The 15,413-nt window shown below is 41.2% G+C and overlaps 1 protein-coding gene across 2 annotated transcripts in view; it reads left to right on the top strand.

The window, feature by feature from the left end:
* SYNPR (synaptoporin) overlaps window positions 1–15,413 on the top strand; it is a 926,755-nt gene that overhangs the window by 849,792 nt on the left and 61,550 nt on the right. For both annotated transcript variants that reach the window (XM_069206519.1, XM_069206520.1), the window contains one exon: window positions 3,984–4,182. In XM_069206519.1, the coding sequence (XP_069062620.1) occupies window positions 3,984–4,182 (199 nt within the window). The remainder of the gene's footprint in view (window positions 1–3,983; window positions 4,183–15,413) is intronic.

Here is a 15,413-nt window from a genome sequence, read left to right as displayed (position 1 = left end):
GCAAATCACATTCAGCAGTTACCAAAGCTGTATCTGGCCTTGTGGAACTGTCATTGGCTACAGACTCCATCTTCATCCCACTGGATATTTTTGACTTTGAAAAAAGAGGCTAAGCTCCAGATTTAGATTTCAGTAGACAGGTTGCTCCATCAAAATGGTGACAGATATCCTATCCACCTAAATAACAACCCCAGAGGAAATAACAGTATTCATATTTCAGCGCACAGGATATCCATCACCATTGTGACAGCGTAACAGTCTGCTGAAATCTAAATCAAGCCCTAGGTCACAATGTAGAAATCTTCTCCACAACTTTGCCTATCGTTTCTCTGATGACAATGTCTACTTCTTGGACGTTGCCTGCAGCCTTGCCCGACTGAACTTTAGCTCCCCAGAACAATTTTTTCAGACATTTCTTGAAAGAACAAAAGTAAGTGCTGACTGGGCCCAATCCACTTCTGGTTTTTGACTTGTGTTCCATCGCTGTTGGCCATATTTTTCGACTTTGACCTCGTGTCACATGACCGGATGTCTGCAGTTGGTGCTTTTATCTTCTAAATGCTAGTTTTTATCTTAAAATTAAAAAAAAAATCATAACTCCCTACTTATTGAATGTATGTTTGTCATTTTGATGTTAAATAATTTATTACAATTTATTCCGTTTAAATTAGTGTGGGATTTTACTTGTGTTGTGTTTTCACTTTATTGTGCTGCATAAATATTTTACACATTGCCTTCAAGTTAAGCCTGACTGCTTTTGTGCCAAGCTACCAGAGGGTTAAGCACAGTCAATTTAGTAACTTTTGTTGTTCACCCTCACAGGGATTGTGTGGCTGTTGCTTGAGCAGAGTTAACACCCCCCTCAACAAACACCCAATTTCTCACACTGTGTTTGATATATATCTGTACAGTCATGTTTGATCTGTCCTTTGTCAAAATATTCCTATGAGAATTTAAATCAGAAACTCAACTTTATATTTCAATGCCAATTTTACCAATTTCCTCCACAATTAAACTGAGGCACTTTTGCAGTCGGGACTAGTGGTCTAAAGCATAACAGCTTTGTTCTCATTCTACATCTGGTAATTTATATGTGTATAATCCCCTAAAAACGTAATTTGAAGAAAGGTTAGTATTATGACCCACAGCCTACAACCTCTGAAATTCACCAGTTATTATGAACTAAACGACATACCTCTCCCAGTACACTACCTTTGGCCTCACATGTTACAGATGATATTATGTATTGCATAATCAGTGAAATTACTAATTACATAACATCACTAATGAAATCAAAGTGTTCAATGACCCTACCATCAGAGCAGAATGGCTTTTGTCATGGCCTTGCCTCAACCCCATATTCTCCTGAGTTTGTTTGACATTACCTTTGGCTGTTACCAGCTTGATTTGGGAACCGGGTCAAGCCGGCTGCCATGCACTGGACTTGACCCCATTTCTCTCTGAGCCTACATTTAATGGCCTTTGACCATGTCCATGACAAAGTCAATGAGCCTAATCTATTCTCTTCTACCAATTCCTAAGAACACAGAGAGAAAGGCAGAGAAGTAGGCATTGCCCTTTCGAATTTGAGTACGTAGTGTGGCTTTGAGCTATACCATATGCCTAATATGGTGAGGCCCCTTTTTTCATGCTGATTGTGATGTCATTTAAGAGGCCGAATTTCTAGGCGTGGCTTTTACAGGGCTCTCTAAATGAGCGAAGGTCCAGAGTCCTTAATAGTAAGCAGTTAGGGTAGACATTCACTATTAGAAAGTGGGGGTCACATGTTGCTTGACTCTGAATAGACGTGAGTGAGCAGCCTAAGGCTTGACTCTAGAAAGGGTATGAGCCAGGATAAAATACAGTGTAGAGAAACCTAACTCTTCATGAAGCATTTATGACCACCCAAAAGTTCGTTGTGCACTTTTCCTTTAAAAATAATTCATATAATTAAATATATTTACAGTATGAGGAGGATTCTATGAAATAGAAAGTACAAAGCAAATAACTAAGCACTACATCAATATCTCACAATATCACATAAACAGTCATTAACCTTTTTATAAGCTTGACAATCTGAAATAACTCAATAGAGCAGTTGAAAACTCCAAACAGTTCTAAAACATGGGTCAGTAGCCAATTGGCATGCAGATCTTAACCCACTGGATGTGTATACCACGTGGGTAAATACGATTAAATACTGTTTTGCTACTTTACGCGTCGTACTTTACTGCGTGAGTAAGCATTTATTGATTTAAAATGACATTATGTATCTTTTATATCAAGCTTTTTGAATTTGTAAGGGTACAGGGTGGTAAGGATTTTAAAAGACTTCATGGTTGAGGGAGGGTAAGGGCACAGGGTAGTAAGGGATTGTTAGGCTTTAGGTTGGGTAAACTTATGGGTTTTTAGGACTCAGGCTATGTCTAGCCATTAGGCATACAGTGTGGCCTCTTACTACATCTGCACCATACCGAGGGCCAGATGTATCAAGCGTTTTTGCATTCGCAAACAGTGCTAATGGCCGTTTGCGAATGCAAAAATGCCTTTCAGTATGTATGAAAGGCATTCGCTGTGTAATTTTAAGGAATCGCTAAAACAGCTCAACCTTAAAATTGCGAGCCCGTTTAGAGAATCGCAAATTGCGATTCTCTAAATAAGAAATCGCAAATAAGGAATCCTTATTTGCGTTTTCTTAAGCACATGTATCGAGCTTTTCCTTAATGCAAATTGGGCATTAAGGAATCGCAATTACCACCAAGTGCAACTTGATGGTAACCATGTGCAAATTTAAAAAATGCATTAAAAATGCATTTTTAAAATTGACATGTAACGCACACATGCCCCTTTGGCAGGTGTGCGCATTATATGTCCTTAAATAATTTTTTGGGGTGCAGCAGAGGGGGCGTTAGGCCCCCAGCACCCTGGGGTTTTGCATTTCCCAAATTGCGAATTCCAGTTAGGAATTCGCAATTTGGGAAATGCAAAAAATTCGCACCTATGGGCCTACAGGCCCATAGGTGTGAATGGGCTCAGAATCGCTATTTTCAGTTCGGTAAAATCATTTGCGATTTTTAAGAAATTGCTGTTACCGAATCACAAATATGATACGTACTATTTTGCAACTCTGAAATAGCGATTTCTTAACATTCGCTATTAGAGAATCACAGAGTGGATTCTTGATACATCTGGCCCCAAATGAGGTAGAACACTGATTTTTTTTTTAATTCGGAAAAAGGAAACTGTTACATATTGTTTTTGACCTGTTTAGACTACCAAACCGGCGGTGTTGGTTGGACAAGATGACTGATGTTTCCTTTCTCCCTCTTACAGCAAGCCTGCCAAAATGTTTGTTCTTCCCAGTCCATTGTCTAGGCAGCTCAACATTTCTTCTGCATTCTTTCGTCCTTTGCCATCCATCCCTTTAGCCTCATTCAAGGCATCAAAGCACTGTGAGCTTTTTTCTCTTTTCTTTAAAAAAATAATCAGATTGTAACATTCTACTGTGAAGTCCTGTTTTGACAGATTCGAAGCTGTGCATATTGATGTAGTCTATTCCTGTGTGTTTAATGTGGAGGATGTATACTCTTTAAATGACCATTCATGTTGTTTGAATACATTGTGTTCAACACACACATATACACACCAATGTGTTTCACTGTGGTGCAGTCTATGAATAAAGTTTATGGTACAACGCTCAGACAAAGATAATATCGGAATCCTGGGCAATAACTCATTATCGGATTAAAAACTAAAATTAAAAATATCTGCTGCGGCATTACAATTGGGTTATTCTGGTCTCCAGCGAAAGACTAATGAGCATGTATAGTGTATGAGTGAAGCCAAGATTTATCGGGCATATTAATCATGCTCTTTGCCATTGAAGGGCATATAATTAAAATTTAAATGCTGCACTGTATTTCTGACGACAGTGATCTCTTTAAATTCATAAACTTTCATTCTGAATTTCTTTTTGAATTTAGGTTGTCCCAGGTGGTGTTCAATGCCCCCACCTGCGAAGGAAAGCGGAGAGAGACCCTCTACCTAACTGGAGACTGCTCTTCATCTGCTGAGTTCTTCGTCACAATTGCTGTATTTGCTTTCCTGTACTCTTTGGCAGCCACAGTTGTCTATATTTTCTTCCAGAACAAGTATCGTGAAAACAACCGGGGTCCTTTAATTGTAAGTATTTTATTCAATGACAGTTTATGATTTATATACATGGCCAATTCTATCTACCAAAATATCACCGTCCTTTACCATTTATTACTATCCTTTATGCTTACTTTGCACACAATATTGTACATTTATGAGTTATTTAATTGGGACATTAAGAGACCAGTGTGAAGGATTTATGAAAGCCTACGGGATTATCTTTAGCCTTTTAATCAACTGAGTATCAAAGGCATCCCTAAATAAACTGTTCTTAGTTCATTTCTAGCATACAGTGATTCAACTCTATGGCACTCGTTTAATTAATCCCCAGGAACCCTAAACTGACAGTGCTTCAGAGAGACGCATATCATTACCTTCATCCTCGTTCCTCGCCCCATTCCTTAATCTTTGCAATTTAAGGCCATGCCTCGGTGAAGACACACATAAGAAGTAACCGACTCTTTTTTCTGGCCACATCGAAAACATCCTATCCCTTTAACTATTAAAGTGGAAATCTCCCACAGTCCATCCTGTTTTTGTGTGCACTCATTTTAAGTGACACTCATTTTCCATAGTGCAAGGCCTATGTTTTTTTTTTTTTTTTTTCTAGTGGTGTGGAAAAGACCCATCATTTTAGAATATTGTTAGGAACGTTTCAGGGTAAGTCATGAGTGGTGCTGGATCTGGCTTAAACATTTTCCTTGAACGGGTTTCCTGCACGATGACTTTTGGTGGTACTTATACCCCGCTATGCCAGCAGCATCAGACAGTGACAGTAAGGATAGGCTGCTTGGATCTGCTGCCCCCTAGTGACTGCACGTGCAAGAGGTCACGCTGCCGTGCCTTGTTAGTGGCAGTGAGGAGGTCTGCTGAAGGCAGCTTGTTTTGGATTATTCATACAGAAGCCTGACAGCAGTGCGTTTACCATGCTCTTCTTATGACCTTGCAGTGTGCATCACTCATGACATCTTCAAAGACATCATTGATTACATCACTGATAACATTTTAAACTACATCATTGATAACACTGTGCATGGTGGGGGCACACGTTCTAGTCAGCGTCGGAAATTATTACTATGAAATTTCAGTGGCTTTTTGTGTTTAAAATGTTGCATTTTAAATACATTTTCATGTATGTTTATGCTCTTCTTAATATATCCATCGCAGTGGTGGTTGCCGCTATGTAGGTTTGCATATGTCAGAATCTCCGTAAGACAGGCATTTTTTGTTTTGCTAGTAACTTTGGCTCTGTTGTCGAATCTTCTTAAAACTTTCCCAAAAAAATATTCATCCACCTCAGCACCTTACTAGAACTTTTTAGTGTGAGCCTGTCAAGTGGGGCTGAGAAAAAAGGGAGTTCACAGAGACATTTTTCCCATGCACTTTCCATAGGGAATTTGGAACAGCGATACAGAGAAAATGCCTGAGTAGAATTACACAAAATTTGGTAGCAAACTAGATCTTTAAAAAATGTGCTTTTTGTAATCTAGTGTAAGTCAGTTTAGCCAGTGTAGAGAAATTAAGGTTTAAAAAATAGTGATATCTAGCGCTGCAGACTCCCATGAAGATAAATGTCAAATTAAAAAATTCAGATTGGTTGAGCCTGTGGAACTGAGTGTGGTCTTGTTGGACCGAGATCTCTGACTGGATGTCTGCAACATGAGGAAAACGTTTGCAGCTGCCCTTAGAGTTATACATCTATCTGTCTGTCTATCTATCTAATCCGTTTATATGTATTTGTATATATTATAGGAATACTTCTACCTATAAGGATAATTGGGGTCCCGAAACTGTATATAGGATCTGTACTTTACGTTGTCCACTTGTGCAGCTCTGCAAGCTAGAGAAGCACTCAAAAAGACTCAGAAAAGACAAATCATTGTTCTTCCTCTCACTGTATGGGAAGTTATCTGAGACACGGAGAAGCCAGTTTTCTAGAAGGACTTTTGAATGAAAGCATAAAATTTCAGACAAGCAAATTGAAATATTGATAAGATACATTTCTGAGTCGTTTAAAAAAACAACAAGAAAGTCAGCACAGAGAAAGATCACCTTTTAAATCTGATTCCTCACAATTTTCCTGATTCTTGTCTTTCATGTCCTCTTCTCGGTCCTTGCCTAGTTATGATCCTGATGAGGCAGAAATGGGTATTCTATAGAGAAAAATATTAAGAAAGAAGAATTAAACAATTATTTCCTTACATTTACATTTCTACTAATCGGGCTCTGATACTGAATGATTATCAACCATCGTCCTGTAATGTTTTAATAATCCTTTTGCTGTAAAATTATCTATACTGCAGTACAAGGGCTATTGAGAAGAGAGTAGAGAGTCCCAGAAAAGAGATCAGTAACAAGGTTTATTTGTGGGTTAGCTTCACTCCTTTAGCCTAGAGAAAGCTGGAGATCCCACAAAAGCTTGTTATTGATCCATCTTTTTTTATTTCAATCACCATTATGCCAAACTATTATGATATGATGTGGCTATCTTTCTATTTTTCATTGAATGGATACAAGACCAAAAGATGTTGTAGAGAGAGCCTATTCAGTCTTGGGTCTGGCTTCTCAAGCAGATAGCTATTCAGTATATGCTTCTCTGTCTCTAGTACAAAACGTTCATTCTCTTTCAGTCACCATTCAGGAGGGGGAAGGTGTATCTGAGCTTTTGGCAGCTATGGAGACACTACACTGGCAAAATATATTTTAGACATACCCTTTGACTCCCTGAAAGCTTTAACTTATCAGAGAGTTCTGAGGTTCACGCAGGGGCAGCATCATTAGCGGTTTAAAATCCTCCTATTTGGGTTGAAGCCATAACCAAAATTCTCACTTCTGTAATTATATTCTCCATTTTTAAAATGTTCATGCTTATCTGTAGCTGCATGATCAATTGATTTTCTCACTCTCAGGAGCCTCTGACCAAGCACAGTTAGGAGGACTCCCTGCAGATTTATATTTCTCCTGAATTACAAGAAGTCTATGTTTCTTCCATCACAGAAAACTGTATACTTTGTAAATGTAAGGAGCTGATATCAGTTTGAAAAGGCCCTCGATTCTTCTAGGAAGATGTTCAAGGGTCCAATGTAGTAGACAGGGCACATGATTCAGTAACAATGTCCTATTTCTACGGGCAGTTTGACACAAGTTCCACTGAGTCAGGTGGTTTGGAGAACTGGATACAGGGCAGGAAAGACGCTTGTCATATAAGGGGGTGTAAACAATCAGATAACAGATTCTCTAAGTAGAGTGTTCCCTTCATCCCAAAATTTGAGACTGTTCAGTCAAGTGTTTCAGGAAATATGCTGGTGGTTTAGCAAACCAGTAAAAGACTTAATTGAAGATCACAAAAATTCCTTCATGCCCGTCTTGTTTTCAAGGTTCCAACATTGTATCTGGGAGCAGACATATTGACATGCCAGTGGACAAAGAACCTGAAGTGTGCATTTTCCTCCATTGATGTGATTCCTCATCTGTTATCCAAAATCACAAGGGAGGAAGCAATGGTGATATTGGTTTGTGCATTTTGGCCCAGAAGGCATTGGTTTCCTCCATTGAAAGGTTAAAGCTTGTGATGTGGCATTTTGAAGATAGGGGCTTAGAAGGTTAGGTATCTCCCTTTTGTTGCTGATTTTATACAGGCTTCAAGAAGGGAATCAGCAAGGTGGGCATATGATCACCATTGGGGTTAGTTCTTAAAATGATGTGTGGCTAGGAGTTTCTCTCCTATTATCTGTTTTTCAGAATATATCAGTTTTTGAAGGAGGAGTTTGAGAAAGGATGGGTAAATTGCCTGCATTCATGTGTTTGCTAACCTTATCTCAGAATTCTTAAAGGTTAGTCTTTTTGTGTTAAGACTAGGGTCACAATTTGTCTCAAAGATGTATTCCCATTTTCCTAGATCTCAGGAAATAATACTCCAGTCCTTCCTTCCAGTTCTGATTTAGTACATGTAGATTTTCCTGACATTGTTGAGCTGTTAAGGTTTACCTTTTTAGGTCAGCAGATAAACAAACAAAAAAAATGAATTCTTGTTGGAGCAAGGCACAGGGACTAGCAGCATTTGGTTACTCCAAATAGATGATATCAACACATGAATCCCAATAGACAGCAGATCATATGGTCATGAATAAATTTAAAGACAAGTGGGTATGCTGTCTGCCCCTTCACACTCTGTGTTCCACTTTGAATTCCCAGGACTAACTAGATTTGTCAGCACTGTGGAGTAGCAGTCTGCTTTAGAAGCATCTCACCCTGACCCTCAGCATTCCTGTTCTGATCCAACTCGAGCTGCAAAGTCCCCTACATTGCTCCTTACCCACATACTTGTATGAGCGTACTCAGGACACGGCGGGCAGTCAAACAATTGATCGTCAAAAGTAGCTCTATGACTTTTACCTTCCCATCATGCACTGCTGTGCTGGAACATGTCAGGCAAGTGAACCAGCCCCAGAAGGGACACAATAGGTGGCCTAACCGTAGGACCATAGTCAATAATCACACTTACTCGATCACATACAACAGATCTGGTTTAGTAGCATTCATCCAATGACACCCAGGAGAAAAATCAAAAGAGATTTGAGTGTCCGCTGGAGAAGTAGAAGACACAAATGATCAAGTCAGTATGCAGAAAACTGGTAATAATAGAAGAACGGCAGATCTGTATGGTGTTGCTAACTTTATGGGACTCACAGACTCAGAAGAACGTAGTACTTTTTCTGCTAAGACACATGGTTGAAAGCTCTATTGGAGCTATATTTTTTTCTCTTTGGCCAAGGCCCACTATTTGTGCTAAATATCTGATCTGCTAACTCAATAAAGCCACTGCATACACATTAAAGTTATGTTACATGCACAGTGGCAGTAAAAGGAACAGCATCTTGTGTAATCATGATGCTAATAAGAACATGTTTCTTGAGTTATATAGACTTCCACAGAAGCAGACTACATCTGAATCTTAGTGTGCATCAGATATGAAGATGCCAACTGTAGGAGAACGATATTATGCACAGAACTGATTTATTAGCTCACGAGTCTGATGCAGTTAGCATAGGCTACAAACCACTGAAAACATGTAAATAGTAACTGTTTTTGCTCTGCTTTCTCTTCTGATAAGTAAAACAGAGCTATGTTCATTCAAATTAAATATTCAACTATTAGTTTGGGCTACAAGATTGCCACTGTTAGAAGATAATTTGCCGAACTTAATTTTAAATAACTGCTTATCAAGGTAACAAAAGGTAAACGTTTTTCATGGCACTGCCATCTACAGCTATTGCCCTTACTTTTCATGTTTTAGGACCACTAGATATCTAAAGTATTTTATCAAGACAGATCAGTTGTTTATAAATTTTACAAAAGCACTTACACAAATATGTTAGACATGTGGGGGTACTGTAGAAACCCCTCTGGCATCTTAACGTACATTGGCAAATGAAGGAAGATAGTTAAAGATTCTGAGAAATGTTTCTTTAGCCACATTTTGAATATTATAATCCACTGCCTAGTTTGTTTACTCACCAAAAACCAAGAAAAGACAAATAAATACTAGATATGTCTTTCTCTTCTTACACAAAACTTGCAAATCAGCAGGTGGAAATTAATGCAGTGTTCTATTTTCCTCATGTTTCCCTTGAAGCCGACTTATGAAAAGCCTTTATAATCAGCCCACATTTCCTAGAGAAACAACATTCCCATACACTTGGCTATGATTGAATGAGGGTATTAAGGCAGTAACACTTCACATCTACACTATCGTCTTTCTTGAATATAGACATATATTAGGCCACCACGGACATTCAGAGGGTGGCTAAAGAGTTGGGACATACTTCAAAGTGTTGAAAACTCATGTAAGACCAGACACCACAAGTCCTGTACCAAGCATTTACGATGAACAGATGTTTTAGTAAGTCCTCTGGGTCCAGGCATTTGTGGGTAACTCAGATACTTGCTATAATCTACATCTAATTTCTGGAAAAGATCCAGTTATTAAGGTTATAGCTAGGAATAATACACCACAATCTAAGGTGTAGGAGAGAGGGAACTGTCAGATGGACTATGAACATTAAAAAAAAATTTTCTTCATATCATACCCCCTGACATTATCAAACTCAAGTCATGCTCCAGCATTAGCTTCACTCTTATGGGTATTATTTGGGCCTTTATATGCTGTCCTATAATCAGCAAGTTCAGGATACATGAGAACATCTGAATATATGCTTAATTTATTCTTAGTCTCCCTTTCGGATTGATCATCCTATCCCACTATATCAATTGGTTTAACCCGACATTGCTGGGGCCAATATTGCAGCGGAGAACATCATCAAACTATCCTCAGAAGCACTCCTAGTTGTGATAGAACAGATGAAGGTGCTAGACATATGCATAGCTCAGAAGGAATTTAAGGCCTGATTTAGGTTTCGGAAGATGGGTTACTCAGTCACATCGCCAAAATATAAATCCCATTATTTTCTATGGGATGTATATTTCGGCGTACAGGATATCCGCCAAAATCTAAATCAGGCCCTAATTTACCTGTTTCACCAAATGTATTCACTTCTGGTGAAAAATAACTTCTGAGCCCCTACTTAAACCATTGATTGGTTTAAAACTATTAATCTTTGGTTTAAAGATAAATGATTTAATCATTTAAACCGGGGCTTACGTTCATCATACAACTTTCATATCACAACACGACTGAAGTCGTCCACACTGTGCCAAAATACTGTTTAGGTCAGGATCTAGTAAAACCTCGATGGAGGCACAGGCTGGAGAACTTACAAATGTCTCCCCATTAAGAGTCTGCAAACTATGATCAGCAATGGTGATTCATTATTTTTCTAATCCCGATGTCAGCTGTTGATATACCTGGGATATCTGAATCAGCACATACCCCTGATTCCATCTGCCCATTTAAATCTCCAACATGTATTTTGGTGTTAGCATCAGCATACTCTATAAGTATACATTAAGATGATGTGGGCATTCTAAAAGAGTGATACCCTTGATCAGAAATATATTTATACAGTTTGGAAAGCATTCAAAGCATGGAAATCAGCAGCACAGTCTTTACTTTTGAGTTCCTCTCAATGAAACAGATCATATCTGAATGGCCATGTGTGCTTTTCTTTAATCAGGGCATGGTCCCTTCAGGTCATAACATAGGACAGGTAGCGGAAAACAGACGACGAGTGAACTAGGGCAAGAAGCAGTATAGGAGGCAGTCCTACTCATGAAATCTGTCAGACAAGTAATTTCTTGCAATATGAAGGAATATCAATATGAACTACAGCTCTCCTCAGGGAATTTACTCCTCCACTGGACCACAGCATTTGCTAAAATAATTTCAATGTCTTTGTCATAAAGAATAATGGGTCTTCCACCTCAGAAGCACCAAGATGGATTAGGTTTCAACAGTTTCTCCTCTACCCAGATCTACCCAGATATGGTTAGCAAAGTATCATAGTTCATTCAGTAAAACATTATGTTTATTTAGATTTTAATCTTTTATACAACCTAAAATACCTACATATAATCAAGAATTCTTTGCATTTTATAAAATCCTTCTCAGTAAATAATTACATTTGGTTATACAAATCACCTCATAAATAACATTTAAAACTGATTAACATTAATTTAAACATTCCTTCACAGCTAACAAAAATCTTCCTGTTAGATAGGTTACAGCCAAATACCCCATATGCAGCCATAAAGATATAGCCACATGCTTACGGTCTAACACTCCATATTTCCTAAAAAAAATAAAAGTGCTTTTTGTGCAAACAGTAACCTCGGACAGTATTATAAAATATGCTAATAATCATACTTTACCTCTAGACCACATGTATCTTTTCCCTTGCCTTCAAACCGTACAATCTATGTATTTAATCCAATTCTATACTTTAAGGCTAGTCTATGGCCAGGATTTGGTAAGGAATCAATAGATGGGACCCCCTGCCATTTTGCCAAGTTTCTCAAAAACTGTTGATATTTTGCAACTAAAATACTTCTTATCTTTTTCCTATTTTCTCTGGCACAACATTTTGTTAGCATACAAAGGCCTATTTATGTCATGTCGTTAGTGGCAAAATCATCTTCATGTATAAAAAGATTTGAAACATGTATCCATAAAATTTTGGTATGATGCCATTTGTTGCTGATAAAATTGTGATAAAAACTGCTGGAAATATGAAAAATGAAAAAGGGCCAACACACACCCCTGTCTGAATCCATTTTTAATTGTTATGTCTCCCAAATACTCCTTGCAAAATTAGAAAGAGGCTCCTAGAGCTTTCGATTTTTATTACCCTTTTCCACAGCAGGTTACAGTCCACCTGATAAAATGCAGTACACAAGTCTATAAAGCAGCAGAATAACTTACCACTTTGATCTATTGACTTTCAAACTAGAGACCACAAACGCTGCAAACACGCCACCAAAATCTGGGGCACCATCTCCACCATTGCCCCCGAAGTGTTCTTCATCATGAAGACCTGGCTCAGCCCCAGACATCGTCATGGCAACCCCTAATTGCTACAAGATGAAACACCATGTTTGTACCAAAAGACATGGAGGGGGCATTGTCATCATATGCAAGGAAGCTATCACTTGCAACATGACCAATACCGACACCACGCTAATTAGGAAACACATGAATTTCCAGCTCCACCCTGATGCCAAAATCATCATCAAAGGCACCCTCGCATACAGACAACCAGGACCATGAAGTGGCCTTAGCGACGCCATTGCCGACTTCATCACCCCACTCACCGTTGAATCTAAACACTATGGGGGTCATTCCAACCTTGGCGGGCGGCTACCGCCGCCCGTCAGGCGGAAACCGCCATTTGGCCTCCATGCGGGCAAAATTCTGCGGCCCCCATTCTGACATTCCCGCTGGGCCGGCGGGCGCTAACCAAGTTAGCGCCCGCCGGCCCAGCGGGAATGAGGGCCGCAACACAGGAGCCGGCTCCGAATGGAGCCGGCGGTGTTGCGGCCGTGCGACGGGTGCAGTTGCACCCGTCGCGCTTTTCACTGTCTGCTAGGCAGACAGTGAAAAGCTGGCCAGGGCCCTGTTAGGGGGCCCCTGCACTGCCCATGCCAGTGGCATGGGCAGTGCAGGGGCCCCCAGGGGCCCAAGGACACCCCTTACCGCCAGCCTCTTCCTGGCGGTGAAAACCGCCAGAAACAGGCTGGCGGTACGGGGGTCAGAATCCCCAGGGCAGCGCTGCCCTGGTGGATTCTCCCAGCCGGGTCAAAAACGGCGGAAACACGCCGGCCCCGGCGGGCCGACCGTGGCTTTACCGCCGCGGTCAGAATGGCATTTGAAGCACCGCCAGCCTGTCGGCGGTGCTTCCGTCATTCGTGACCCTGGCGGTCCAAGACCGCCAGGGTCAGAATGACCCCCTATATCTCCCTGGGAGATCTCAACTTCCATCTGGGTGACTCCATCGAAACCACCGACCTTCTCGAAAGACTAGATGTCGAAAATAGTCACTGAGCCCACACACAAAGCAGGACACATGCTAGACCCCATCTTCACATCCAGCAACAGAATCAGATAGTCACACATCGGAACTCACATGGACAGATCACTCCATCATATACTTCACCCTCACTGGTCAACCCTGTACCACCCCAACCGACACAGTGCTCCATACCGTAGCTGGACAAGGGTAACCCAGCAGCAATGGACCAATGCCCTCAGTACCACCCAGCCCAGCATAACTCCCAACCTAGATCAAGTGGTAGAGAATTTCAAGACCTGGATCACCAAAGCAGCCAACCACGTTTCCCTCACACAGAATCACCTAAAATACACAGACCCACAAAACAAGCCAGCTGGTACATACCAGAACTCAGAGCATCAAAATGCAAGTGTAAACAACGGGAAAGAAGTTGGTGAACCAGCAGAAACAACACCTACTGAGCCATCTACAAAGCAGCCCTCAATGACTACCATCCCCAGCTTACAGCTTCAAAGAAGGAAGCCCTGACACACTGGATTGAGAACAGCCCCAACCAAACCAAAGAACTCTTCTCCATCATCAGAGAATTCACCTGCCTGTCAGCCACACAAAAACTCAATCCCTACTTCACAGAAACTCTGTGACACCCTCGCAGACCACTTCCACAACAAAATAGCAACCATCTCCAGAAACTCAACCTCCTCAGCAACCCGTCAACCACCACCATCAACCACCCACTCACCGCATGAGAACAGCTAAGCACACCAACAACAACCACCCTGATGAACCCCATCTGCTCTGGTGCACCCACCAACCCATGCCCCCATCGACTAATCCACCTCGGAAGCACCAAGATCGACCACCACCTCACCACCAGCCTCAACTCCTCCATAACTACAGCCACCCCTCCTCTAGGAACATTTGGACGACCCCAGCAACCTCCAGAACTACAGTCCCATCTCCCTCATCCCTTTCCCTCCCAAAGTCCTAGGGAAGGCCATCAACCTCCAGCTCACGACCAGCTGAAAAGAAAGCCTTCAACACCGTCTCCCACCACACCCTGATCAATCGACTATGCCGGATTGGACTCACCGACTATGTACTCAGATGCATGGCATCCTTCCTCAATGGAGGCACTCAGAGAGTCCGCCTCCCCCCCCTTCACCTCACATCGGAAGCACACTATCTGCAGGATAACCCAAGGCTCATCCCTCAGCCAACCCTCTTCAACATCTACCTGGCATCACTCGCAGACATCATCAAATCCCACCACATCAACATTACCTCCTACGCCAAGGACACATAGCTTATCCTCTTTCTCTCTCTGAGGACCCGACATCAGCAAAGACCGACTTTTACAACTGCATGGCCAACATCGTAACTTGGATGAAAGACAACTGCTTGATGCTCAACACAGACAAAATGGAAGTTCTGATCTTCGGCAGACACAGAGCCTTCTGGAATGGCTCCTGGGGACCAGCACAGCTAGGATCAACCCTCACGCCAAAAGACCATGCCTGCAACCATGGCATCATCCTGGACAGCAAACTCTCCATTAAACGGCATATAAACGCCGTCTCCTCCGCCTGCTCCACACGATCTGCATGTGCCGCAAGATCTTCAGATAGGTCTGCATCAGCACTAGGAAAACAGGTCCTCATCACCAGCCAGCTTGACTATGGCAATGCACTCTACACCAGCACCACCACCAAACTCATGCAAAGAATCCAGATAACCCAGAACACAGCAGCCAGACTGACCCTCAACCTTCCCAAAAGAACACACGTCACCCAG

This window comes from Pleurodeles waltl, chromosome 9 (genome assembly GCF_031143425.1).
Source record: "Pleurodeles waltl isolate 20211129_DDA chromosome 9, aPleWal1.hap1.20221129, whole genome shotgun sequence".
Classification (NCBI taxonomy): Eukaryota; Metazoa; Chordata; class Amphibia; order Caudata; family Salamandridae; genus Pleurodeles; species Pleurodeles waltl.
The sequence above is the reverse complement of the archived record's forward strand: the minus strand, read 5'-3'. Positions and strand labels throughout refer to the sequence as shown.